The following is a 26,687-nucleotide window of genomic DNA, read 5'->3' on the forward strand; positions in this document are numbered from 1 at the left end:
TCAGAACATGAATAATGGGTTATAATAACAAAATGATCTGCTATATAAGAAAATGTCAGCAATCAGTCATATATTTTTAAGGGTGCGATCGATCGGTACTATATATACTATATGCAGTAGGTAATAATTAATGGGTTTCCCCCTTTTAATTTGTACGTTATTAAAATTTCATGTTAATTTGCGATCAATTAATGGCCCAATTAGTGATATAGTCTCCTGAATAATCGTAATATTCGTATAATGTTCATGCATCTGATCTTATATTATCTGACTAATTACGATCAGAAATATCTTCCAATTAACTGACTCGGGTTGCCAGTGTACGTATTTGGCAAACAGTACTGGTAGTGGAAGATGGCGCGTTGAAGGCCTAAAATAGCTAGCCCCTCACGCGGAGAGACAACTGAATAGGTGAAAGGTTCTCAATTTGCCCCAAGTTCTGCAGCAACGAAGTCAAGGTCATTGTAGCGGTGGTCATTGGCTGCGTCGTCATATGTCCCACATTAGGTGGCCGGTCCGTCCGGGAGATCAGTATGTACGTAAGACCATCGAATCATCAGAAATTACAAGCGACGAGTACTACTGTACGTACGTACTCTCAACATGTGATCTGAAGGCATGCATTTGCTTAAGCAGTACCGGATCATAAATATATAAGATCAGGCCGGCTTAGCTTAATTAGAAACTGTACTTTATAAATTACGCACGTAACTACAGTCGAGAGTTTAATTATATTGATCAAGTCCATGCATGCTTTTCAGTCACTAATTCATGTGAGCATGTCAAAAGTGATTCTAATTAAAACAGATCATGCATGGGATCGATGGTCGATGCCATAATTTCGTGCTAATGATATATAGCATTAATGATAGCTAGGAGACGGACGTACGTACGTACGTACAGTAGCGTTAATTTTCCACCCTCATGATCAGTAGATGAAGAAATTCTACAAGATTGTCCTGAAATTTTGGTGCAGAGAGAGAGAAATCCACGTTAAAATTATGAATAATTTCCAAGCTGCCTAACAGATCTGAAAGTATATATCATGATTTCGATGCCAGCCTCATGTCACCGATCCCTGGCCAAGATATAGTTGATCAGCACATTTTGTTAGCACCAGGCACGGTGATGATCAACCGATCGCGATGATCAACTCAAACAGGACATGATTAGAGAAGGGGAAAGAATTCAATGAGGCAACCTTTAATTACTTTGAAATATTCTAATTTGCTACAAGAAAAACACTTACATATTTTCAATCACATTTTTTATATGAAAAAAAATCATTTTCGTCCAAATATCTTGTCTAGAAAAACATTTTTATTTGCATGAGTGATATTACTATTTCTTATACTTAGTACTGTATATGCTATTGTCACTATATATTATTTCGCCCTTATAAATTAATCCTAGCAGGCTGCATGGCTAGGGCAAATATATATATTGAACAGTGAGCAGCTAGAAAGGCTTGCAATATTTACACAATAAAGATATACATATATACCAAACGGAAAGGCAGGCTTTCGCAAATTCAAACTTTACAAGTACTTGAGGTTTGCACCAGTACTGTTGATCATTGACCTCGATCGATTGGTTTTCTAATTTAATAGTTTCCAATTAGGTACGTACGTACGTATTCTTCTTAATTTATCAAGTAGCTAGCTAGGAAGAGTAACGAGGTTGGGAACCGCACCAACATAAAAATAACAAGAGGAAAACCATCAAAATTCACAAGCACTCATCAGTAGTAGTACTCTTACCTTTCTTGATTAATTATTAATGTCATAATGATCAGCAGATGGACTCGTCATATATATATATGTATATCTTTGGGAGGAAGAAAACATGCTTCTGCTTGTCTTACTTGAACCCTAGAATCAATGCATTGACAAGGCGTTTCACATCCAAGAAAAAGAGATAAAAGAATTCAAACAACTACAGGAAAGGTCGTCTCTGCATTATATCATCCAGAAGACCAGCCTTAAGACGACTATTGTAATTAATAGAGCTGGTATAAAGGTGGTCTAGCTCGTCGATAATGTTGGATAAACATCAAAAGAGAGAAATTAAGGCAGGCATATAATATATATATATATATATATATATATAAATTTCTTACCTAAACAGTTTCTTTTTTCCTCCCTAAATTAAGCAGGTTATTATTCAATTACCTTTTTACATACCTTGAAGAATACGCATGCATATTGATCGATGCAGCGCATGCAGTTTCTAGAAATTCCAATTACCGCATGTATGTGTTGATCATACCGTTTGGTTACACAAATAAGATAAGATAAGATGTTTTAAATAGTAATAAATAAAATATTATTATAATATAATTTTTTAATATAAATTTTGTATTAGAATTTGAAAAAATTAAATTATTTAATATATTTTATATGAAAATTTAAAAAAATTATAATGATGAGTTAAGATGAGATTTTTGATTTTGTATAACAATTTAAAAAAGTTGTTTATTATATTATTCAATTACCTTTTTACGTACATACCTTGAAGAATACGCATGCACATCGATGCAGCGCAGTTTCTAGAAATTCCAGTAGTTACCGTGCGTATAACGTCTTGATCATATTAATCTATCTTTTTAGAATATGGCCTCTCGATCGCATTAATCTTGATTCGAAAGTTAAGGTTGATTTATTAAGAAATAAGATAGAAATTTTGAAGAAGGCTACTTAAAGTACATTATATAGATGATGATCGTCGCGGGGGTTGACAAACATGCTAGCTAACAGTACTGGCGACTAGCTAGCGTACGTAACATTTTACAGAATTAATTAAGTTGTGAATTTTCTTGAATGAGACAGTGCAATGAATAATTTGCTTAACTTTAACGACTTTATATATATATATATATATATAATTAATTAATTAGCGTTAATTAATAATATTAATATATCAATCAATCAAGCTAGCTGTTGCTATCTCCAATATACTTTACGTAATATAATGCACAAGACGCCACAAATGGACGCAGTTGCTGAACTCATATTAGGTCCCCCCCTATATAGGAACGCGACCCACTCCCTCAAGTCATCGACAATTATCAAACCTCTAATATTATTATATATATATATATATAGAATTGTAGTTATCTTAACACGAATATAATATATAATTAATTAAAATCATTTTTAGACGGATATTGTTAGAACTATATATTATATATATAATAGGGAGAGAGAGAGAGAGAGAGAGAGAGAGAGAGAGAGAGAGAGAGAGAGAGAGATTTTGTTTTCTAAAATCTTCCAAACACAGGAAAATGTCTTCTAAACCCAAGCAGAGGGCATAATTGCCCAGGTCACAAGAAGAGGAAAGGTAGAAATAGTTGTTGGAAGAGAGAATATTGCACTTACGAGTACCCACACAAGCTAATTTCTCAAGAGTCCAAACAACCCCATAGAAACCAACAAGGAAAACTGTTAATCTAATTAATTATAAGATCAACAGATAATCATTAAAATTAATTAATGGTACGTATATATGGGGGCAGTTTTAATATATATGCAAAAGTCAATTGGTACGTTGACGTCGCAACTGAAGTAGTCTTTCCCGTGTATTAGGTATTGCACGCAGGCCAGGCAAAATATATGACTTGTGGATCAGCTAGGTGTGAAGAATCGAAGATCGATCATGATGGTGTCACAGAATTTGACCCAGTGGATTTCCCAATATATATACCCGGATCAGAGACCGATTCGAGGAGAATATAATATATAGCCTATACGAGTTAAGAGTTGTTGGTACCAATACCCAGAAATTGCTGTGTGACTCAGTATTTTTAGTTTAATCATTACCAAACCAAAGCCCCAAATCGACATCGATACCCGGTTCTTGGAGAAAAATATATAAATATACAGAATGTCTCGAAGAAGTCAATGTACTTCCTAAAGTCTTGGGTCAGTAGTCAGCTGGACCTACAACTAATGCAACTGACCTTATGGTTTCCAAACCAGAAAGATTTTTATGTTCGTAGAAGTACTTCTGGCTACTTGGCATAAATTATAAATTTGACGTTAAAAATTCAAATTTATTTAATGCTCCATAAATTCCTCTTCACACGATACGTACCCCATATTGCCAACTTTCATGCTTCAAGAATCATGGTTGCGCGCTTTTTTTTTTTAAATAAAATAAAATCTATTATAAAAAACTTAATTTTTTTAAATATAAAATATGCGAAACTTACACAATTTATATCTATATTTAACCTTACTCATTTCTTCCGGCCAGAGTTTACAGCAATATAATACTATAGTGGCTAATGAGACGCAAGTAGGTCCTCAAAGATAATCACACACTCTTTTAAATATGACATACCCTGGGTGTATGATTTCATATAAGATAACAACAAAAAGGTGGAGAGAGAGAGAGAGAGAGAGAGAGAGAGAGAGAGAGAGCTATAACAAACTAGGTTTTCAGTTTCATCCCAGTTACAGCATTAACATAAACATGCCTCATTATTTTCTGAAGGTAAAGCTTACAATACAGCAATTACCATCAATTTTTTTTTTTTATATACATCCCTTCCAAAAGGCTCGAGTCCAACCTCCAATCGATACTAGAATCACCTGGCATCATCAACGCCATCCTGATGACATTGAAAACAACAAGATACAGTGAAATTGCTCCATTATAGTAGAAAACTAGTCTGTTGTCCAAAACAATGAGAGAGGATAATTAAAATAGAATAATTAAGAGGTTAGAAATTTAATAAAAATTGATAGGAAATACTCACATACTAATTGTGCAATAGTAGCTCTTGTTGATCATGTATCATGTAATCTTCTGGCAAAATCCATTGAAGAGAGCATACAATTGCACTCTATAAAGAATAGAATATTAACACCCTTTTCACTGCAGTACTAGAAGAGGTTCGTTAAAAATGAACCAAGTTGGAAAAACAGAGACTACACTATTAGCCAGCATATACTTGAAAAACTATTAGGCTGCCTTGAACTGCTGCATTCCATTTAATTTCCATTTGCATCGATTCTCGTTCAAGATACAGTACAAGTGAAACCAACCCCACGAATAGATTTATCTCACATTCATTGCTGCGGCCATATTCCTCAGCTTCTGAGAGATCTCCGAGAACGAAGGCCTTATTGATGGGTCAGAAGCCCAACAACTTTCCATCAAAGACTTCCATTCAGGATCACACCATGTTGGAATTTGTGGACGTAATGTGTTGTTTACAATTCCACCTGCAAATAAAAAAAGAAGGAAAACAAAGGAAAATCATACCTGAGTTTTTTAGTATAGCTATTACAAGTACTCCCAAAAACCATGTTTCCTAACACTTCATATTCCTACATTCACAATCCTATACCCTACACATATGTCAGATTCTTCTCTTAACCCCGGCAATTAAAATTGATGGATACTGCGATATCATTCCCCATATAAAAGTATATCGACTTTTTTTGGGACCATGTTTTTTTTTTTTTTAATGTTGGGGAACCTCTCCAAGGCAAGGGCTCTTTGGACCCACCCCTACAGAGTAAACCCCGGTCCCGTGCACCTTGGGACCATGATTGGCGACATTGTTTTGAATTCACATTTACTTTTCTTATGTCTTCAAACAACCAAATCCTAACACAATATTTAAAGAAGACTCAGGAAAATAAATATTCTTAAGTGATAACAAAGTCAATTTCATTCATAATTAGCTCTGACCCTCAGAGCTTTGGAAAGGAGGAGGAAATCCGACTAGCCATTGACATTAGGTTGTGACAGATCGAGAAGAAAAGAAGCTTTCTTGCACTTTCCGTGCATTCAAATGATGGGAAAAGTCATGAGTCACACTAACTACTTTCCTACAGGAGATGTTTCGCCCCAACTACCATTCAGCCTTTTAACAAGATTACACCATGAGATTTCAAAGTTACTTGTCAGGGAACCTCTCGAAGGCAGGGCCCTTCAAACTCACCCTTATAGAGTAAAGCCCGGTCCCATACACCGTACCCTCAAAAGTTTCCTTATATGAAACTGGTTAAATCGTTGGCTTTTCACCAAGAGGTGTGGCCCCAAAGGAAACCCCAAGGGGTTGGCCCAAGTGGTGAAGGCCTTGGTCTTTAGGTCTCACTCCCTTCAAGGTCCAAAGTTCAACACCTCATGGGTGCAAACAATCCTTTGGGGCCACACCCCCTGTTGAAAAGCCAACGATTTAACCAATTCTATGTAGGGAAACTTCCGAGGGTGCGGTGCCCAGGACCGGGGTTTGGTCTGCAAGGGTGGGTCCAAAGGGCCCTATCTTGGAGAGGTTCCCCAACATAAAAAAAAAAAAAAAAAAAAAAAAAAAAAAAAAAAGAAAAAGAAAAAAAAAAAAAAGAGATGTGGCCTCAAAAGATTGTTTGCACTCATGAGGTGTTGAACCTTGGATCTTGAGGGAAATAATACCCCGAGACAAAGGCGTTCACCACTTGGGCCAACCCCTTGGGGTTTTTCAAAGTCACTTATAAAAAAACTTCACTTTGTGAAAAAAAATTTTTGTGTTCATTTCTTTTTCTTTTCTTGAGACATACTTTCAAATGGGAGATGTTTTGAAGACAAGAAGCGCTCTTTTAAAGATCTTTGAAACTTTTTCTTTTATACTTTGAGCTCGTGGGCTAAGATCTTTGTAAGGAATGTTGAGAATGTTATGAATCTGTTTCTTCATTAGTTTTCCTGTTTTCTTGTTGTCTAGAGTGTAGTAGTATTTCCATTGTATACCTCCTATGTACTTGGGTTATGTCTATTCGTAATAATAAAATTCTTATTACTTAACAAAAAATACTTTCACGTAAAATTTTCTTGTCAACCAAACCTAGGAAATCCTCTTTATACGTGGGAGGGCATTACAACAAGGCAAAAAATAAAAATCTTTTATATATATATAATTAAAAATAATAATAATAACTACAATTGGCTTGTAAAGATCAATATGTGGGAGGACATTATGAGGCAAAAAATAAAAATATTTTAGCAACTAGCTTGTAATTTCAAATAACAATAGGCAATTATAAGCTTTGCGGAAGAAAAGACAGTGGATTCTGACAATTGGATGATAAGCAAAAATCAAACTATTGAATCTAAGTAGCTATTAACTGTAATGGGATTAATTTTCATGATTTTCTTATATCTTCTTCTTAATTAGATGTTTCCTTTCATATCCGTCATGTGTACTTGCGCTATATGTACTCTTTTATTACTAAAATTTATACTTAAGTAACAGAATAAAATATCAAATGGAATTCTAAAAGCTAATAACTACAAGGCCACAACCAAAAGCCTAACATTTGGCAAGAAAATTTGGTACTTACCAATTATGGAAGCACAATGCATATCTGCATAAGGCTCATCACCCGTGAGCAACTCCCACATAACAATCCCAAACGAGTAAACATCAATCTACAGCAATGTAGAATAATGAGAACGAATATAACAGCAGAAAACATCTTAAAGAAAGAAAAAAGACACATTAACCTCTGAAACTCAAAAGTTATGCATTCACATTTGGTAGCAATTACCTTCTCGGTCACCATGTGGCTTTTCCCACTGAGAAGCTCAGGTGCCATCCAGGGTAAAGTTCCACGGACACCTCCTGACACTAAAGTGTGTTGTTTTACCTTTGATAAGCCCAAGTCGCCAATCTAAAAGGATATTTGCAGATCATGTGAGTTTCCAAATCCAAGCACCTCCAAATATATTATCAAGGTTAAAAGTATGTTTAAAAGTGACTAAGGTGAAAAAGAGCATTGAAAGAAAATACACAAACAAACAAACCATCACAAGTTGATTTCCCACTGCATCCTACTTAAAATTACATTTTCAAGCAAAAGGATTCCGGACTTCAAAGAAATATATATTTTTTATTGGTAAAAGAATGTATGTGACTTCAAAGAAATATATAAAGGACATTATTATAAAAAAACAATAAGTAAACAGGTAACACCACAGTATCAGGTGCCAAAAGATTTTTTTTTTTTTAATAATTGTGGTGCCAAAAGTAAATAGAAGAAACCAAAAAAAAATAAAAATATTTTAAGTGTCATTCCTATAGATATTTCTACCTAATCATACCTTGCACACAGGCCGCTGCGGATCTCTCATATTAACCAACAAATTTTCACATTTCAGATCAAAATGTACAATGTTCTTTCCATGCAAGTACTCCATTCCAAATGCAGCATCCATAGCGATGATGAGTCTCTTGCGGCGATCAATAGTTCTGTCCAATTACATTATGGCATCAGGCATTCTATTTTCAATGAATTCTTTATATAAACTTGAGCACACAGTCAAAATAACATACAGCATACATTTCATATAAAAAGATCGTTGCGAAAATATTTAAAATCCGAAACACAGTGTAAAGCCAACAGAACAGCTACCTGTCTTTCTTCTGCAAAAACTGCTTTAAAGATCCATTGATCATGAACTCTGTCACGGTTGCTAAGGATCCATCAGGACCATCCCGAACAATTCCATAGAAAGAAACAACATTTGGATGATGTAATGAACTCAATATCAAAGCCTCCTTCCAGAAATCTGCAATCTATGACAGCATTACACACACAGCCAGTCACTATCATAGCCAATTCTGTTACATGCCCACAAGTCTTGAGAAAAGAAAATTTGATCTGTATGAAACAGTTCTTTACACAGAATCCATAAACAGCAAAAATGAAGTCCCAGACACTCAGGTGGGATTGCCATCAGTAAGAGTAAGGAAAAAACACTCATAAATATGACAGAAAGATCTTTTAACTTGATTATTTAATGATGATAAAATAACAACAAATGGCAGTATTTAAAGACAGTAATTAAAGCCTTAATAGCAATAAAAAAAAAAACACAATAAATAATAACAAATATGTTAAACTAACAAAGGTTGAAGCATCTGTGAAAACCTCAATATGTATTCAGCAAACTCTTGTAGATGTTATCCTGATTTTTTCTCCTTTTAATTTCCTCCTCGGGTTCATAACTTAATTCATCATACAGATTTACATCTTGGCCAGCGATAAGTTCTACTTATTTGCTCAAGAAAAATTTTTCTTGACTAGAAAAATTCTTTTCTTGCTCTCCCCTGCAACCTCTGCATTGACATCTAATCCCCCTATTCACAAACTAAGCATACTCACAAAAAAGCAGTATGACATAAGCACAATGCTGAACCAAGTAAAACCTCCAACCTAATAGCTGCAAAAATATTTAACCAATTTACTTTGTGATGTTGTTGAGCTTGCACCTGAAATTCGAGTCTACATAATATCAAAACTACTTAGGTGTCTCTCTTGTATATGTCCTGTGTACATGGGCAATGACTATTGTTTTCATCAAAAGTTTCAGGTCATCATTACATAAGCAGGCAAGAAAGTGCTTTAACTAAAGCATATAAACAATAAGCACTTTTACAGAATCCTAAGCTTTGAACCTGACCAAAAGTACAAAATATTGAGAACTGAGCATGGTTAAGACTTCAATTTCTTTTTGTTTTACCCCAAGCAAATTTGAGATTCTCACTTGAGAAGAAAAGGACATTGTTTATTACTAGCTTTTCCATCATATTTCGTTTAGTACCAGGTAACAATAGTGGCCCTCCCACCAAATAGGCTGCCAGATACTCGTAGGCCTCCTTGAGCACTGGTTTGCACATAACGTCAATAACTAACATACGTTCAGTTACTCACAGGCATCCTTGGGCAAGAGAACATTATAATATACGGAATATATTGCACAACAACTAAAGAGAAGTCAACCATTATATGTTTCAAGCATGGTAGTCAAACAAAAGCAAGAGTCATTAGATAAAGATACTACCAAGCGTTCCCTTTCAGAGGGTCTCCCCGCAAAACAGCTGGCTTTTATTCTCTTTATTGCTACATCAGAACCTTTCCATTTCCCATGATAAACAGACCCATATGTTCCAGAACCTAATTCCCGGATTTCCTCCAGATCATCATTCTTTATTGTCTGATAAAATACAAACAGCACTTTAGAATCAAGGGAATGAATGAAGAAAATAATTATAAGGAAGAAAGAATAGTAATGATGTGTATACGATAGAAAACAGTAACCTGTAATCCCCTGTCAATTGCTTCTGCCTCAGCCTTTGTTGGCTCAATCTTGTTGGTATTCAAATTGTCATTATCATAATCCAACTCTAGATCCCCATGGGCATTCTATCAAATAAACACGGCATTAGAATAGAATAACTAATCAAACAACAGCCCCTCTATAAAGAAAATTTACTTGTTTCTCACCGTTGCTTCAATTCCATTTCCAGTTGCTTCTTTAAGGTTAGTACATTCTTTGACTCTAGCCTTCACCTCTTCAGCCCCTCCTAATGCTGCTCTCTTTACAGAAGCGATCAACTCAGGTAAAAGACTCAAATGGTCAGCTGAAACCTTCGGACCTTCAGCAGCATAAAGGTCCTTTTCACCAGGTTTCACAATAGCACTACTCGCTTCTGCAGATTTTAAGCAGATTGAATTGGTCTCCTCACAATTTGTATCAGCAATTTTCTTTGGCTCTGGACAATAAATAGTCCGAAAATCAGAGTTCTCAACTTTTTCTACTTGACTTGCATCTTTTTCTTCACCAAGTATACTTTTCACCTCCGATCTCACCACTTCAGGGATGCATTTCACATTTCTTGAATCTGAATTATAACCAGGAGTCACCAAAGAAACCAGTTTATCATGAACCAAAGTTGAAGATGAATCCAAAGGTGGCACAGGTTCCAAGGGGATGGCAAAGTTCACCATGTCGGGCAGGGGCCGAGATGAGTGGTGGCTTTCCTGATTAAATGTGTTTGGGTTCAGTTTTAAAGCATGGCCATAAGAATATTCTGGCACAGCTTTCCCATCGAGACCCATCACTTTTTGCGAGGACTCTACCCGAGAAATTTGACTTTCCACACCAACACAGAACCTTGGACTACCCTCACGCCTAGTAGATCCAGGATTAACAGTACCATTCACTTGCTGAGCTGAACCAGAGGCTTCATAAGAAGCAGTAACATGCACCGGATTATTTCTCCATAAAGCATGTCCAGGTACATTTCCATGTGACATTGGATAAAGATTATCTCCTCCATATGCGCAAGGCAGATTCCCATACTGGACCCCACATTCTTCAGGAGGAGGAACACGTATGTGGGGTAGAGAAGCCATAGCTTGGTCATGCAACACTTCATTCCCCAAGTCAGGTCCACCTAAGTGATGAGCATAGTTTGTGGACACAGATTGGCTATCTTCTATATTACCATGTCCAAGAGGGAAACTCATCCCTGGTCCATCTACAACAAAGTGATCGCCCAATCTTCCAGCTCCAGAGACATGCATTCTTGCTTCATCAACCTGTGCATTCAACTGTTGCTGCAGGATCCATCCTCTCTCATGATTTCGAGTCTCATTATGAATAGATCGATGATCGCTATTTGGCTCATTGGGGTAAATTCCATGATGTGAGTTGGCATCTGCATTCAGAATGAGAGTCTCCCTATTTTGGGGACAATCAGCACACGAATTAGAAAAATGGGAAAACCCATTCCCCATGTGGGGGTGCTCTAAATGTGGCTGATTTCGATGGAAAGTCATCCGGCAATGCTCGCAGACACTGTTCCCTTCAAGAATGCTGGGGGTATGAAAAACATTACCAGGAAAAACAGACTTCTCCCCAGATATGGCTCCAGTCGGCACCCATACAACATTCTCAGAATATTGTGGTTGGTGCTCATGCCTGGGCTGGTGATTTACTTGCTGCCGAGAAAATTCATCTGGCATTCTATCAAAGCATTTTTCTGTTAATTCTGTGAATGGCATGCGGTAACGTGCAGAAGAAGGTGAAGATGGATAATCTACCAATTGTCTTGGATCATGGGGTCCATAGTGCCTAGGAGAATAGTATGCAGGGCTCCATGGAGCTTCCATTTCATTATACCTCTGAGGCTGATGTGGTGCCGATCCCACGTGAGGAATTGTGAGGTGACGCAAGTTAAACTGTGGCAATGGCATTTCAGATGTCCTTTGGCTATGAAGGCCACCCTCCACACTAATTGGGTTAAAAAACTGTTCTGCAACATGGATATCCTCAACCAGACTAATCCTGGGGGACTCAGGCTGCTGCTGTTTCCTAAAATCAGAAGCATCATTCAAACTATTCAGAGCATCTACATACCTCCTCTCGGTCTCCCTCTCATTCCCCTCAACATAGTGCGACCCATCTTGGTCAGTATGGGAAAACAGAAAAATCCTAAGCCTGGTGAACCCATCGCCAGAACCCAACTTATCATACTCTTCCATCATGTTAGTCACATCATCATCATTAACAACTGATACAAGCGCATCAAGGTCCTCATCAGGCTGCTGGTATTTCAACACAGTAGCTCCTTCATAAAGCTCCCTCATTTTACTCATCAACTCCTCATAACTAATAGCTCGCAACACGCTCACGATTCGTGTCTCTCCACCCACATACCGGAGCTTTCCATCTTGGGGGCGCGGCAATATACTACCAGAAAAACTACACAAAAATTTCACGCGCGGGCTTTCATCATTCGAACAAGGGGTCAAGCCCAAGAATGACGTTGGGGTTGAGCAAGGGCTTTCCATCGAGTATGCAGATTGAGAAGCGTGTTGCCGATGAGCAGGGTTCTCAGACTGCCTCAGGTATACAATTCCGTTATTGCACGAGTGTCACTCACACAATATAGCTTAAAATTGTCGCAAATTGGAGCGGAAACCCAAAAGCAAAGCCACAAAGCAGTCCAACTTCACTTATCCAAATCAACAAACTCTCCTTTGTTAAACTCATCATTAACACTACAAACCATCACATTTCCTAATACCAACCACTACTACAATTGAAAGCTACGACAAATAAATCCAGAAAAAATATATGAGCACGATAATATTTCCGCCACGAAATTCCAAGAATTCCCAAATTTCTGAACAAAGATCCAAAGATCAATTCCCGAATGAACCAATTCCAGGGAGAAACGATAGCTGGGTACCTGAATTGGAGAGTACCAAAACACCCACGACTAAATTCTGAAAGCCAGTCGTAAATAGATCCTCTGCGATTTTTCCGAGGAACTCCCAAGCTAATTCAAGCCCCCTCTCTACCTTCCGTTGAAGCTTTGCGGCGTGGGTTTCAGTTCTGAGCGGATGATCTATAAGAGGAGAGAGATGGGGATATGCATACAAAGAAGGAAGGGACAGAATGAGTGAGATACCCCGTGATGATTAGGAATGGAGGTGATGCAGAAGAACCGCCATAGGCGAGAGAGAGAGGGAGGGAGAGAGAGTGGTGGCTTGGCCTTGGCTGTCTCTCTTCGTGGTTCTTCCCCAAGATGCGATGCCCGGGTGCCAGGTAGTGTCCCACGTGGCACTCCCTGGTTTCTGCGTTCCCTTGGCATCTATTTATCTCCTCCGAAGCATATGCCCTCCATTCTCTTTTTCGTCTTTTCTTTTCCTTTTAATTAATTTTCTTTTCTTTTTAAAATTAAAAAAAAAAAAAAAAAAAAAAAGGGCAATCATTTCCAAATCGACATTGACGGTATTAATGACAGATTATGGACTGGTTTGAATTTTATGTTGAGATGATTTTATATAAAAATTTAAATTAAATTAAATAGTATTATTATTATTATTTTAAGATTTAAAAAATTAAATTAGAATTCTAAAAAATTGAATTTTTTTAATATATTTTATGTATGAATTTAAAAAATTATAATAAAAAGATAAAATAAAACATTTTTTAAATTCAAACGAAACTTATGACTAACGAGTAAGTTACAATCGGTTAGTCATTGTGTAATTTTTTTTAGTTTGCATAAATTTTATTTATTTTTTAATGAAAAATATAAAATTTATATAACAAATTATATTTTTAATATTCGATTTCATTTTATTTTTTAAAAAATATGCAAAATTTTAAAATTTTATCTAACATATATATTTTTAAACGGGTGAAACTTCATCATTCTCTATAAGTATAATATAAATATATATAATCAGTTGATTCTGCAACTTGAATCAAATTTAAATTGAAATCGAATTGGCTGACATTAATTTTTTTATTTTTCTGCCACTTACTGATCGGTTCATTACCGATTTTAGACTCTGGTAGTCAATTCGCATCAATAACTATTGGTGTGGTCGGTTTTTATATAGCCCTACTGTAAAGTGCCAACTTATTTATTAGTAAATTTGGATCTTTTTAACATTGTTTACTTAAAAGAATGTTTAAAAAATGCTTAAAAAACTCATTTGTACATGTACTTGTGTGCATATTTTGGATGCACATTTGGTGTGCACTTTACAAAAATCTAATATTGTAATCCTAGATATAATTTTAAAGTGTACAAACTCCACTTATTCATTTTGAAACAAAATGAGATTTATTATTAAAAAAAAAAATTTTATATAAATATCAAATTTAATAACTTTTACATATCCTAAATTATAAATATCATTTTCCTTATTGTTCATATTTTATTAAGATGCGATTTAGATAATGAGATGAGTTGATTTTATATGAAAGTTAAAAATTAAATAAAATATTGTTAGAATATTATTTTTTAATATTATTATTATTTTAGAATTTGAAAATTTGAATTGTTTATTATATTTATATGAAAATTTAAAAAAATTATAATGATAAAATAATATGAGAAGAGATGAAATATTTTTACTACCCAAACGAAATATACAAAAATGATAAATGATTACTAAATAACAATTTATATACCACTATTGGTAATAAAATAATATTATTTTAAATTTAAATAATATTATTTTTAAGGGCACAAGCTGTTTCAAGAGCCTTGTTGTACATATCGACGGTGTAGCCTAATAGTTGATAAAGTTAAATGTTTTTTTAATATATTTTTTGTTATTTTCTTATATATTTTTAAAAAATTATAATATTATTAAAAAATTATTTATTTAATCACTAAATTACAAAAATCTTGATAAAAATGCTCAGGAATTAGAATGAAAACCCCAAGCATTTCGCATGTTTTGATTACCATGCCGTTTAGTTTTACATATGATAAGAAATAAGATAAGAGATAAAAATTAAATAAAATATTATTAAAATATAAATTTTGAATCTTATTTTTATTTTGATATTTTAAAAATTATTTAAATTATTTATTTTATTTTACATAAAAATTTAAAAATATTATAATAATAAAATAGGAGGGGAGGAAAATGATTATAAAAAAGATCTTGCTTAAAAAAAACCACCGCCCAAATTGTTCAGAACCAAGCCCAAGTTCACAAATCCCCTTTCTCAAGCAACCTCTCTCTCTCTCTCTCTCTGTGTGCGCGAGAGAAATGGGTCAGACTCCTTCCAGCGGGCCGAATCGCCCAGGCGACCGCAAACACGACGACGGCAAAAAAAAGGAGAAAAAGTACGAGCCCGCGGCGCCTCCCTCCCGCGTTGGCCGCAAGCAGCGTAAGCAAAAGGGTCCCGAGGCAGCGGCCCGGCTCCCCCCTGTGACTCCTCTAAGCAAGTGCAGGCTCCGACTCCTGAAGCTCGAGCGCATCAAGGACTATCTCTTGATGGAGGAGGAGTTCGTGGCTAACCAGGAGAGGCTCAAGCCCCAGGAGGAGAAGAACGAAGAGGACCGCTCCAAGGTCGACGATCTCCGCGGCTCCCCCATGAGTGTGGGCAATCTGGAGGAGCTGATTGACGAGAATCATGCCATTGTGTCGTCCTCGGTGGGGCCCGAGTATTACGTTGGGATCCTTTCGTTTGTGGACAAGGATCAGCTGGAGCCCGGATGCGCCATTCTTATGCACAATAAGGTATTTTTTCGTCTTTTTCCAAAATTTGCAGTAGTTTCTAGGTTTTATTTTATTTATTTTCTGTGGACCTGAGTTTGTGAATGCTAGGGTTTAGGACAAAATTCTAAGGGAAGGATTCTAGAAATTTTGTGCTGGATTCAAGAGTGTTAAAACTTATTGAAACTCATAATGCTTTTTGGCTAAACGGTAGGATCTGAACCATGCGTCCAATCTAGGATGATTATTGTGACTTTCACTGTCTCGAGTTGCAAATCCCTAACTCTCTGAATTATTCTAAAGAAAAATCAAAAGAAGGCCATCAATTACTTTTTTTTTTAAGTCTCTAAGTAAAGAAAAAATTGGTCAAAGTAGTACTTAATATTAATACAGTTCTGGCACTAATGTGAGATATTCGTTGGTTTTCACGCGGTAATTGCTGTTCTTGTGTTATATGTACAGGACACATGTATTGATCCAAACGAAATATTGTTAAATTGTGTATTGGTTTAAATGAGATATTAATTTTTGATAAATGCGGCGCACACATTTACATAAGATCAAAACCTGTGACCACACTCCTCCAACCCTTTGTGGGGGAGGGGGTTCCATTTGGTCCAAAGGCAATTGGCTGTACAATTGACATTCATTTTAGCTACATCTTTCACTCTATACAAAGGCGATGCCCTAGAGAAATGGGAAGACTCTGAATGATTATAAGGAGGAATTTAGGTTCAAAAATTAATCATCACAACTAGGTTTAGCCATCTGTCATCCCAGCATTTTGTTATCGATAAAAAGAAAAAAAGTATTTTGTTATCAAATGGTATTGAAATTTTGAATGGTATTCTTGTTGTTCATGCTTGGTTCAGGTCCTTTCTGTGGTTGGGCTTCTTCAAGATGAGGTTGATCCCATGGTGTCCGTGATGAAAGTTGAGAAGGCTCCACTGGAGTCTTATGCTGACATAGGCGGGTTGGATGACCAGATTCAGGAAATTAAAGAAGCGGTGGAGCTTCCTCTTACTCATCCTGAATTATACGAAGACATTGGCATCAAGCCCCCCAAAGGAGTCATACTATATGGGGAGCCTGGGACTGGGAAAACTTTGCTTGCCAAGGTAAATAATTTGTTGTTTTTACGGCATGGTCCACAGTCATCTCAGATTTAAAAAGTTTTTTGGAAGCTTCCCCATGAATTTGGGTTGAAGTCCCATGCTTGTACTTGAGTTCATTCTTCACATTCTTTCCAATTAGTATGTATTAATAGTTATATATACTTATTAATACTTATCAAAAAAAATATATACTTACGAAAAAAAGTATATATTAATGATCTCTTGGAATCTGAGGGGTATTTTTAGCTTTGGAGTCTTTTTGCTAGAAGAGTTTGGCTTAGGTTCGAAGTCTTGACATACATTTTTTCGAACATGCTGAGCTGCACTTTGAAATATGAAAATAGGAAGTCAGTTTGGCATCAATAGATTTTATTTTGAAGATTGACATCTGCAAGCTAGGTAGAGTCAGTTTGGCTCTTGCTTTCAAATTGGATGGAATATTCCTCTTTTCTTTTTGGGGTGGGATTCATTTCCGAAAGTATAGAATTTATGAAAGTTGGGATAAACACTTAAGCTTTCATTGCATGTTTTCTGTAACGTTGCAGATATGCTTTTTTAAGTGTGTAATTGTATTTTAGTAGAAACATATATAATGCATGCATGTTTTTGGCACCTGTGTGGTATTCATTAAACATCTAAAACACAATTTTAACTATTCTCGTAGAATTCACCATGGATTTCCCTGTATGATAACCCATCGTAGATGTGGTTGGGAACCGTGATTATGCTTTTAAATTTTACTTCAGGCAGTGGCAAACTCAACCTCAGCAACTTTCTTGCGTGTTGTCGGAAGTGAATTAATTCAGAAATACTTGGGTGATGGACCTAAATTAGTCAGGGAACTCTTTCGAGTTGCAGATGAGCTTTCACCATCAATTGTCTTCATTGATGAGATTGATGCAGTAGGCACAAAAAGGTACTTTATTTAATATAGCTCTGCCATATTTCTTTCCAGAAAATTCTTCTGATAACATATTTTGGTTTATTTATTTTTACCAGGTACGATGCACATTCAGGTGGGGAACGTGAGATTCAGAGGACTATGTTGGAATTGCTGAATCAGTTAGATGGTTTTGACTCAAGAGGAGATGTCAAAGTGATTCTTGCTACAAATAGAATAGAGAGTCTTGATCCAGCCTTGCTGCGTCCTGGTCGAATTGACCGGAAGATTGAATTCCCTCTACCAGATATAAAAACGAGGAGGCGTATTTTCCAGGTACTTTGGATACAATATGTCTAGAAATGGAACCATTGTTAACAAAGTTCAGTGCGTTTTCTCTATAAAGATCTTTTTGCAATGTGTATTCTTTGGGGAATGCAGATACACACGTCGAGAATGACATTGGCAGATGATGTCAACTTAGAAGAGTTTGTGATGACTAAAGATGAATTTTCTGGGGCCGATATAAAAGCAATTTGTACTGAGGCTGGCTTGCTTGCTTTAAGAGAGCGTCGTATGAAGGTGACAAATCTACGTTATTTCTTTCTGTCTGAACATTCCAAACCACCTCTCAGAAAATAATAATAGTAGTAATAATAATAATAATAATTGAACCTATCAATTGCCTGTCTTTCTCGTTATATGTAATTTCAATTTCTTTTGACATGTAGGTGGTACACTTATTTTTGGCAATGTGCTTTAACACATACTCGAGGGTAGGGTGTGAATATATGGATGTAAAGTAGCAAAATCTTGCATATCCGAACATGTGCATTCAAAATTCTTCTTCTTCTTCTTTTAATATATATATATTCCATTCTGTGCTTTTACTTATAAAAAGAATTCTCGCTATTTTCTTTAGTTCTAAAAACTGACTTTGATGGGACCATAGCTTCTATCTTCTAATTCATACGGTGATATTAGTCTCAAAAAAGTACGCACTTATCATAGCTGCTTGATGGCTTTGACATTTTTAGGTCTACATTATATGTTGGCTGGCCGATTCACTGCCCCTTCCTGGGAGCAGCTTACTTCTTTAATTGTTTGACTTGACTGACTATGACTTGTTGACACCGTTCGCACTTGCTTCAGGTAACACATGCAGACTTCAAGAAAGCCAAGGAGAAGGTCATGTTTAAAAAGAAAGAAGGGGTGCCAGAAGGGCTCTATATGTAAAAGGGTAGCTAGTTATGTCAGGCCGAAAAACATTGTTTGATTTCCAATTAAGTTTGGCTTCATGAGAGAAGGGCCTTAGAAATGCTCCAAAAGGCACTGCTAAATCTGCAGAATCTGGGTTACGAAAGGGAGTTTTTTAGTACTTGTTCACAGAGGATTTATGCCCCACAGTTTCTAACTTTTTTCCAAAGAAGATGAAGGATAAATGGATTGCTAACTGTTTTCCTATCACATATACCTAAAGCACGGGACACTTAATTGTAATGGTTCCTCGAGCAACCAGATGGGAAATAATCTCAATGAAAAGTGGCAAGGAAGATAAGACCCTAATGAGAAGATACTTGAAAATTCCAAAACCATTACTCGAAGCAAGGAAACACACAAAACACAATATCGGTTTTAAGTACTTTATGAAACTTTAATAAAGCCGAAAGGTTTCCCAAGAAATCCAGAACCGCAACCTCCAAGGGATTGTTGGGAATGGGATGGTGCTTTAAAGAAGTTACAATTAGTTAAAGATGAAAGGAAATTAGGCTTTTTGTTTCCAGTTCCTCCTCCTTGCTGATTGTCATGCAGATAGGGCTGTTTACCTGGCCCGGACCGGAATTCCAGTTCTGTTTTTCTGCCCGGGTCAAATTCGGGCCGACATCCGGATTTGAAAAATCGGATTAATCCGGTCTGGGTACTGGATTTTAAATCTGGAACCCGGGTTTAAAACCCGGTACCCGGTTTTATAAACTAAAAAAAAAAAATCATACTTCTTCTTCTTCTATTCTAGCGCCGCCCCTCCCCCCTGATTCAGATCTCTCTCTCTCTCTCTCTCTCTCTCTCTCTCTCTCTCTCTCTCTCTCTCTCTCTCTCTCTCTCTCTCTCTCTCTCTCTCTCTCTCTCTCTCTCTCTCTCTCTCTCTCTCTCGTCCGAGCCCAACGAACGTACCCTAGCCTTCGCCCTCAAGCTTCACCGCTGTCTATCTCTCTCGTCGCCACCGACAGACTTTAGATAGGTAGTCTCTTCTCTCTCTCTCTCTCAATCTGACAAAGAATGTACATCTGCTATTTTTTGTTAAATCTGAATGTATCTTTTTTTTCAAATTTTTTAGATCTGCTATTTACCTTAGATCTGAATGTATCTTTTTTTTTTTAATGGGTTTTTTATGGTCAAGTATGTGCTAGCATCTCTGTTCAAGTTCAGGTCTGTTTTTGTTTATCTGTTTGGTTGCTGGAAAACGAGGGGAAAGAAATACTTTTTTGTCTATCTGTTCAAGTTTAGATCTGTTTTTGTTTATCTGTTCAAGTTCAGATCTGAATGTATCCTTTTTTTTATATGGGTTTTTTATGGTCATCTTTGTAGCATTACTGGATTCTCTTTTAGCTGATGAAACCGTCTTAACAACAAGTATTTTCTTAAATGTGAGTCGAGGAAATTTGAGATGGAAACCATTAAGTAGGAGAGATACAATAATTTACATAAGTTTATTGTCATTTAATGCTATCCGAGGCATTCTTGAGGACAACAAAACTTCAAAAGCTTAGGGAGTGAAATAAACTAAAATAAATTGTCACCAAACTGAAAATGGATTTTCGTAGGAGTTGTTGAAACCGAATTTATTTAGTAAAACAACTAGATGTTATTCACACATATAACAAAACCATTCTTATAGACAAATAGAAAACAACAGAATACCTAAATTTCACAATTATTCAGCTTTAAGAGCAATTGCTATCACTCCGAAAAAAATATAAAAGAAATACAATGAAAGATGAAGCAAATAGACACGTGCATAGGCCACTAGTCGAGTTTCATATTTTGAATTTTGAGTCTCCAATTCTTCTTGAGTATTCTCTAATAGCATTTGGAGCCATTTTTCGACGTTTCCTTTTTCACGCTGCTTTCTGCTCTCTTCATCTTTCTCTGTTTCTGGTTCTCGAGGAAGTGGGAATTGAATGTTGTTGAGTTTCTTCCCTCCTATTTCAAGTTCCTGAAGCTGATCCTCAAGTGGGTTTTCATCCTCCAAGGCAACAATGGATCTGTTATGTTCCTCGAGCTTTTCTATAGTAATATTCATTGCAGGTACTACTTTCACTTCCTCCTCAATTTCTTTCTGCTTTCGTTCTTCGTTAAACGATGAACCAGCTTCAGATGCCCTTTGTTCCTCCTCTAGGAATACTCTTAATTCTTTGTGTACAAGCGTCCTTGGCTTGATCCTCGATAAATATACAACAGTTCTACTGTCCCTCTCTTCAAGTAAGGCATCATCCATTCTTGATCTCTTCCTAGCTTGCTCCCAGTCAGGCCTAATTTGCTTCTCAATCTCATCCCTTTGTTTATATTTCCTATGAAGTTCATTCTCTGAGGCATCGCTAATGGCTCTCTGTGCTTCAAGTCTTGCCATGAGTGCGTTGGTTGTAGCCTAATTCAATCTCACCTGTTCTTTATATATGACACTCCTACAAGGAACAATTCAAAAATTATCTGTCATAATTAAATTCTAAGAGAATTTGGTAATGTGATCACCAAGCTTGATTGTTGAAGTGAGGCAACACGATGTTGTTATATGTTTGGTGGTATAAAGTATATGCTGTCATGTGTTTGATAGATCTTAGGAAACGTGAAGAAAAATCTAGAGTCCTTGATGTTGATTACAGTGATGAATAATTTAAATCCATTTAAATTTTCTCTATTAGGAGATTGGATCTTTTATACATGTTCATGTGCTTATACCCTAGGATGTAATGAGGAGAATAATAGATATGCTTGTTCAGCCAACCATATCTTAGTCTACCCATGGATTTACTAAAGTTTTTGTTTTTTGCAGGATCTTTTTCAGTCCAATCACTTCAAGTTGCTATTTGGTGTGGAGATTAAATAATTGATGGAAATGCATCTGATTTTGTAATTTATATATTGTAATTTTGTAATTTATGTATTGTAATTTTGTATTTTGTAATATATATATAGCAAATAATGGAATATGTAGTGGATTGCATTATGATGCATACATAGATGAATGTTGAATTTTTTTATTTTTATTTTTAGATGCATCTAGTATTTTTAGAACACAAATATTACGCTTTGACTATGTTTTTATGAGTATGTTTTTTTCTGTGTATATTTAGTCATCTTTGACTATGTTTTGCATCAAACAAATGAAACATGTATAGTTACATGTTTATTCTTTTGTTTTTCAACCTTTAAAGTGCACAATTAAATTTATTTTTTTGATTTTTATAAAAAAATCAGAGCTACATGTGAAAATATTGTATATACATTTAGGCTTTTAAATGGGTTAAAAAAAAAAAAGAACAGGTTCAATCCGGAATTCGGGTTTTTCAAAACCCGAATTCATCCGGGTTTTGGCTCGTTTATGACCCGGGCTAATCCAGTCCGGGTTCCGGCCCGGATTTGAAATCCGGATTCCGGTTTGGGTCTACCTGGATTTCCGGGTCGGAACCCGGATGAACAGGCCGACATGCAGATAAAGACGAGGTATTTTAAGGCTATGTTTGGAAAACAAACTTCAATATATCTCATAATAATTATTGATGACATCTATTACTTCTTTTAACTTCTCATAAAAAAAAAAAAAATTAAATCAATCTCAACTTATTTCATTAAGTCTCCAAGATTTTTGGGTATTGGTCTAGAGAATAAGTTTAGATTTAATGTAATGTAAGATAATCACATGTTTTGCCAGTGTCACACTCATTTTGAAAAAGATGGGTCTATTGTTAAAAAATTATTAGTTTTTATATGAATTTTATATTTACTCATTTTTTAAAAAGAAGTACATGATACTTGTGCACTCTATGACTGTAAATATTATTTTTTGACTTAAATTTTGTTGGGTCAACTTGGAACAATTTGAAACAGAGGACGGGATATGACCACTATGTCGCTGTTATGAATGGCCAGAGCTCCAAGATCAGGGCAAGAATCTTAAATTCAAATGGAAGATCCGAACAAGCAGTTTTTATAGTTAATGCTGAGATGTAGTTGGCGAAGGTTGGGTAAGATTCCCCAGCTCTTTTGGTATGCCACTTGTTGGTATTTTTTTAATAAATGGTATTTACTCCTAAAGTTTTTTATTCTTGAATTTTGAAGAAAACTTTTACAACTTCTTTTATTTCCAGCATCTGTTTTACTCAAAGTTTTAAAAATTGTTCCGTTTCGGTCGAAATGGTCGGAATTTTTCGTGCCAGAACAATGACCAGAATGGGATAGGTATCTATTCCTTTTCGGGTCAAATTCCGGCCGTTCTGGTTAAATTCCGGCCTTTCAGGTCAATTCCGGCCGTATTCCGGTATTCTGGCATGAATAGTAATTCCGGTCCGAAATTAAAATAAAAAATAAAAAATAGTTCTTTTATAAATAAATTGAAAAATAATAGATAAAATTGTACTTTTAGAATTCAAATACCCATTTCTGTGCACTAGAAGTATTGTTACTTTTAATAATCTGTCTATTCTTTAATTTTTTTCCTTTATTTTTGTGTCTTAACTCAAGTTTGTGATTTTTTTTCAATATATATTCATTTTATAAATATTTAATTCTTCTATATATATACACATATACATGATACACACTTACATATATATGTATTTATTTTATTAATTGTTAGTTTATATATACATATAAATATTTATATATAATATGTTGCCCAGATGACTAACACAAGAGGGGGGGTGAATTGATTTATATTAAAAAAATAACAATTATAAATCAAATATAAAATATAAAATATAAACAAAATATGAAATAACAATAAATATAAAGAGTAAGGGTAAGAGAGAAGCAAACTCAGTATGTTAACGAGGTTCGGCCCCACTGCCTACGTCCTCACCTCAAGCTACCCCTTGAGGATTCTCAAATTCACTATTCAACCTCCTTCAGGTGGAGATAGAAACCTATTACACCTTTGAACAACACCGCTACAAAGGATCCGTGTAGAACACCTTCTACACTTGCAATCACCTTACACGTGGTGATTCAACTATTCCCCGTGTAGAATATTTTCTACACACACAAGGGTTATACACACCCTTTTTCTGATACAAGAGTTGATAGTGGGTAGGTTATCAGAAAACACTCCTCAATGAGTGAAATAAGAACAATACAGCGCAAACTATATCTCTCAAAATGAACAAGGATTAAGGCTCAATGTTTAGAGAAGAGAGAATGAAAATTTTGAATAAATGTTGTATGCTCTTGGTGTTGTGAATGTGAAACTCTCAAATGATCTATTTATAGGCATATGAGATTTCATATTCAAATTTAAAAAGATTCACATGTCAAAGAAAACATCATTCACTTTTTCAAAAATTCCAAATAAAAGGTTATTCTTTTTCAATTGTCAAAGACAACATCATTCACTTTTTCAAAAAAAATCAAACCTAATCTTTTACTTTTGGCATATGACAAAATGAGCACACTTTCCTTTTCAAAAAATTTAAACCTAATCTTTTACTTTTTGTATATGACAAAATGAGCACACTTTACTTTTCAAATTTTTCAAACAAAATCATCTACCTTTTGTATAAGTCTAAAAAAACATTAATCACTTTTGAAAATATTCAAATAAAACATGCACATGTGAAAGATGACAATCAATCATCTTTAATATTTTCAAAGTTCAACCCTTTAATCAAGGCATGCACATGCAAAAGATGACAATCAATCATCTTTCAAAATTTTCAAATTTAATTTTCAAAAATATTTATGCACATGTGGAAAATGTATTTTAATACTTTATGATAAAATATTAATTTTGAACATTAATCATAATTTTGAATTTTAAGAGATTTACAACATTACTTTATGACTTTAATGTGAACTTATTTTCTTCTTGCTCATGCTTGGTTCTTTGATGTGCTTGATTCCATTGTGTGAACAACTTGAGCTTGAAACTCCTTTATTCTTTGAATTCATTTGTTATCATCAAAATCCATATGTAGATTTATAATCACATGAAACTTAAAACCTTGGGTTCAACATAATATATAATTAATCCCGAAACGGTACACCGAAACGTACCGATATAAATATTCCGTTCCAGTGCCTCAACCGAAATGGTCTCCAAAACGGATTTCAAAACTTTGATTTTACTATTTGATATGTTGGAAATTTCTCAAGTGTGATTTGTCATTTGATCTTGCAACCACCCACCCATCCACCGAAAGTCTTTGGCACCAAATATTGACCAAAATTTGCTGCACCGAAAGAAGCCTCATCTCGGTCAAGAAATGTGGGTGTTTCGTCCCCATGGCTTCTACTATAAAAGGAGGTCATTTGCTGAAAATTAAATTCATCCTCACTGCAGTGAGAGATCAAAGCAGAGGGTTCGATGAAATTTAGGTTTTGAGAAAACTCAGAACAGAGGTCATTTGAGAGATAGAGAGCTTGTTTATGAGTATTTGTAATTTTGTACAAACATATTGAAAATACTGATTTTTTGCTTCAGTGGATGTAGCCAAGTTGCCGAACCACTTAAATATTGTCTCTCTATCGTCTTGTGTATTTTTTAGACAGGCTAAAGGCACAACAATTGATATCAGAGCTTTGGTTTTGTACTGTCCAGAAAAATTAAGTTGGTCGAAAGCAATTTTTTATTACACAATGATATTCTTTGCGTCAATACAAATTCATTGCCGCAAATGGCATAAAAACGGATGCCGGATGAGCCTGTATGCACCCCTAGAAGTTGGAGAGTACATAGACACGCTTAAATCACATCAGAGGAAGAAGACGAGTGGGAAACATGCGCCCACGCACCCTTACCCGCGGCTGGAGGAAGAAGACGCGTGGGAGACACTCTCCCTCGTGCCCCCACTCTTCGGCGCTCTCTCCCACGCACCACTGTAGTAGAAGACTGATCTGAACCGTCCAAAAGTCGCAGATCAATTTTGGGCTAGATTTAAGCCATTTAAAGTCTAATTTTAACGATCAAATAGTGCTTTCTAACTATTTTGATCATTCCGGACTCATCCGTACGGTAGAAATATTGAGATTCGCCATCAGTACTTTCGATCTGAACTGTCCATGAGTTGTAGATCATTTTGGGCTCAATCTATGCCATTTTGAGTCCAATTGCGACGATCAAATAGTGCTGAAAAACTATTTGGATCATTTTGAACTCATCTATACAGTGGGAATGTTGAGATTCATCATCGGTACATTTGATCTAAACCATCCACGAGTTGCAGATCATTTTGGGCTAGATCTATGCCAGTTGGAATTCAATTGCGATGATCAAATAGTGTTGACAAACTATTTAGATCATTCTGAACTCATCCGTATGGTGGAAATGTTGAGATTCACCATCGATACATTCGATCTAAACTGTTCAGAGTTGCAGATCATTTTGGGCTTGATCTACGCCAGTTGGAGTCCAATCGTGATGATCAAATGGTGCTGACAAACTATTTGGATCATTTTGGACTCATCTGTATGGTGGAAATGTTGAGATTCACCATCGGTACTTTCAATCTGAACCATCTATAGTTGCAGATCATTTTTGACTTGATCTACGCCAGTTAGAGTCCAATCGTGATGATCAAATAGTGCTGACAAACTATTTGGATCATTCTGGACTCATATGTAGGGTGAGAATGTTGAGATTCGCCATCGGTACATTCGATCTGAACCATCCACGAGTTG

General features: G+C 35.7%; 2 protein-coding genes across 2 annotated transcripts; one reads left to right on the plus strand and one right to left on the minus strand.

Moving 5' to 3' along the window:
* Nucleotides 1-4,297: 4,297 nt before the first annotated feature.
* Nucleotides 4,298-13,422, minus strand: LOC122317328. The gene is made up of 9 exons (XM_043134342.1): nt 10,272-13,422; nt 10,086-10,190; nt 9,829-9,981; nt 8,397-8,560; nt 8,086-8,233; nt 7,533-7,655; nt 7,326-7,413; nt 4,760-5,228; nt 4,298-4,612 (listed from the first exon to the last, which is right to left on the minus strand). Exons 1-8 carry the CDS (start codon nt 12,621-12,623, stop codon nt 5,062-5,064), a joined length of 3,300 nt encoding a protein of 1,099 aa, XP_042990276.1. The 5' UTR covers nt 12,624-13,422; the 3' UTR covers nt 4,298-4,612; nt 4,760-5,061.
* Nucleotides 13,423-15,257: 1,835 nt separating this feature from the next.
* Nucleotides 15,258-19,251, plus strand: LOC122317013 (26S proteasome regulatory subunit 4 homolog B-like). The gene is made up of 6 exons (XM_043133898.1): nt 15,258-15,827; nt 16,676-16,921; nt 17,665-17,834; nt 17,918-18,134; nt 18,240-18,380; nt 18,951-19,251. Exons 1-6 carry the CDS (start codon nt 15,354-15,356, stop codon nt 19,032-19,034), a joined length of 1,332 nt encoding a protein of 443 aa, XP_042989832.1. The 5' UTR covers nt 15,258-15,353; the 3' UTR covers nt 19,035-19,251.
* Nucleotides 19,252-26,687: the final 7,436 nt, after the last annotated feature.

This window comes from Carya illinoinensis, chromosome 7 (genome assembly GCF_018687715.1).
Source record: "Carya illinoinensis cultivar Pawnee chromosome 7, C.illinoinensisPawnee_v1, whole genome shotgun sequence".
Lineage (NCBI taxonomy): Eukaryota > Viridiplantae > Streptophyta > Magnoliopsida > Fagales > Juglandaceae > Carya > Carya illinoinensis.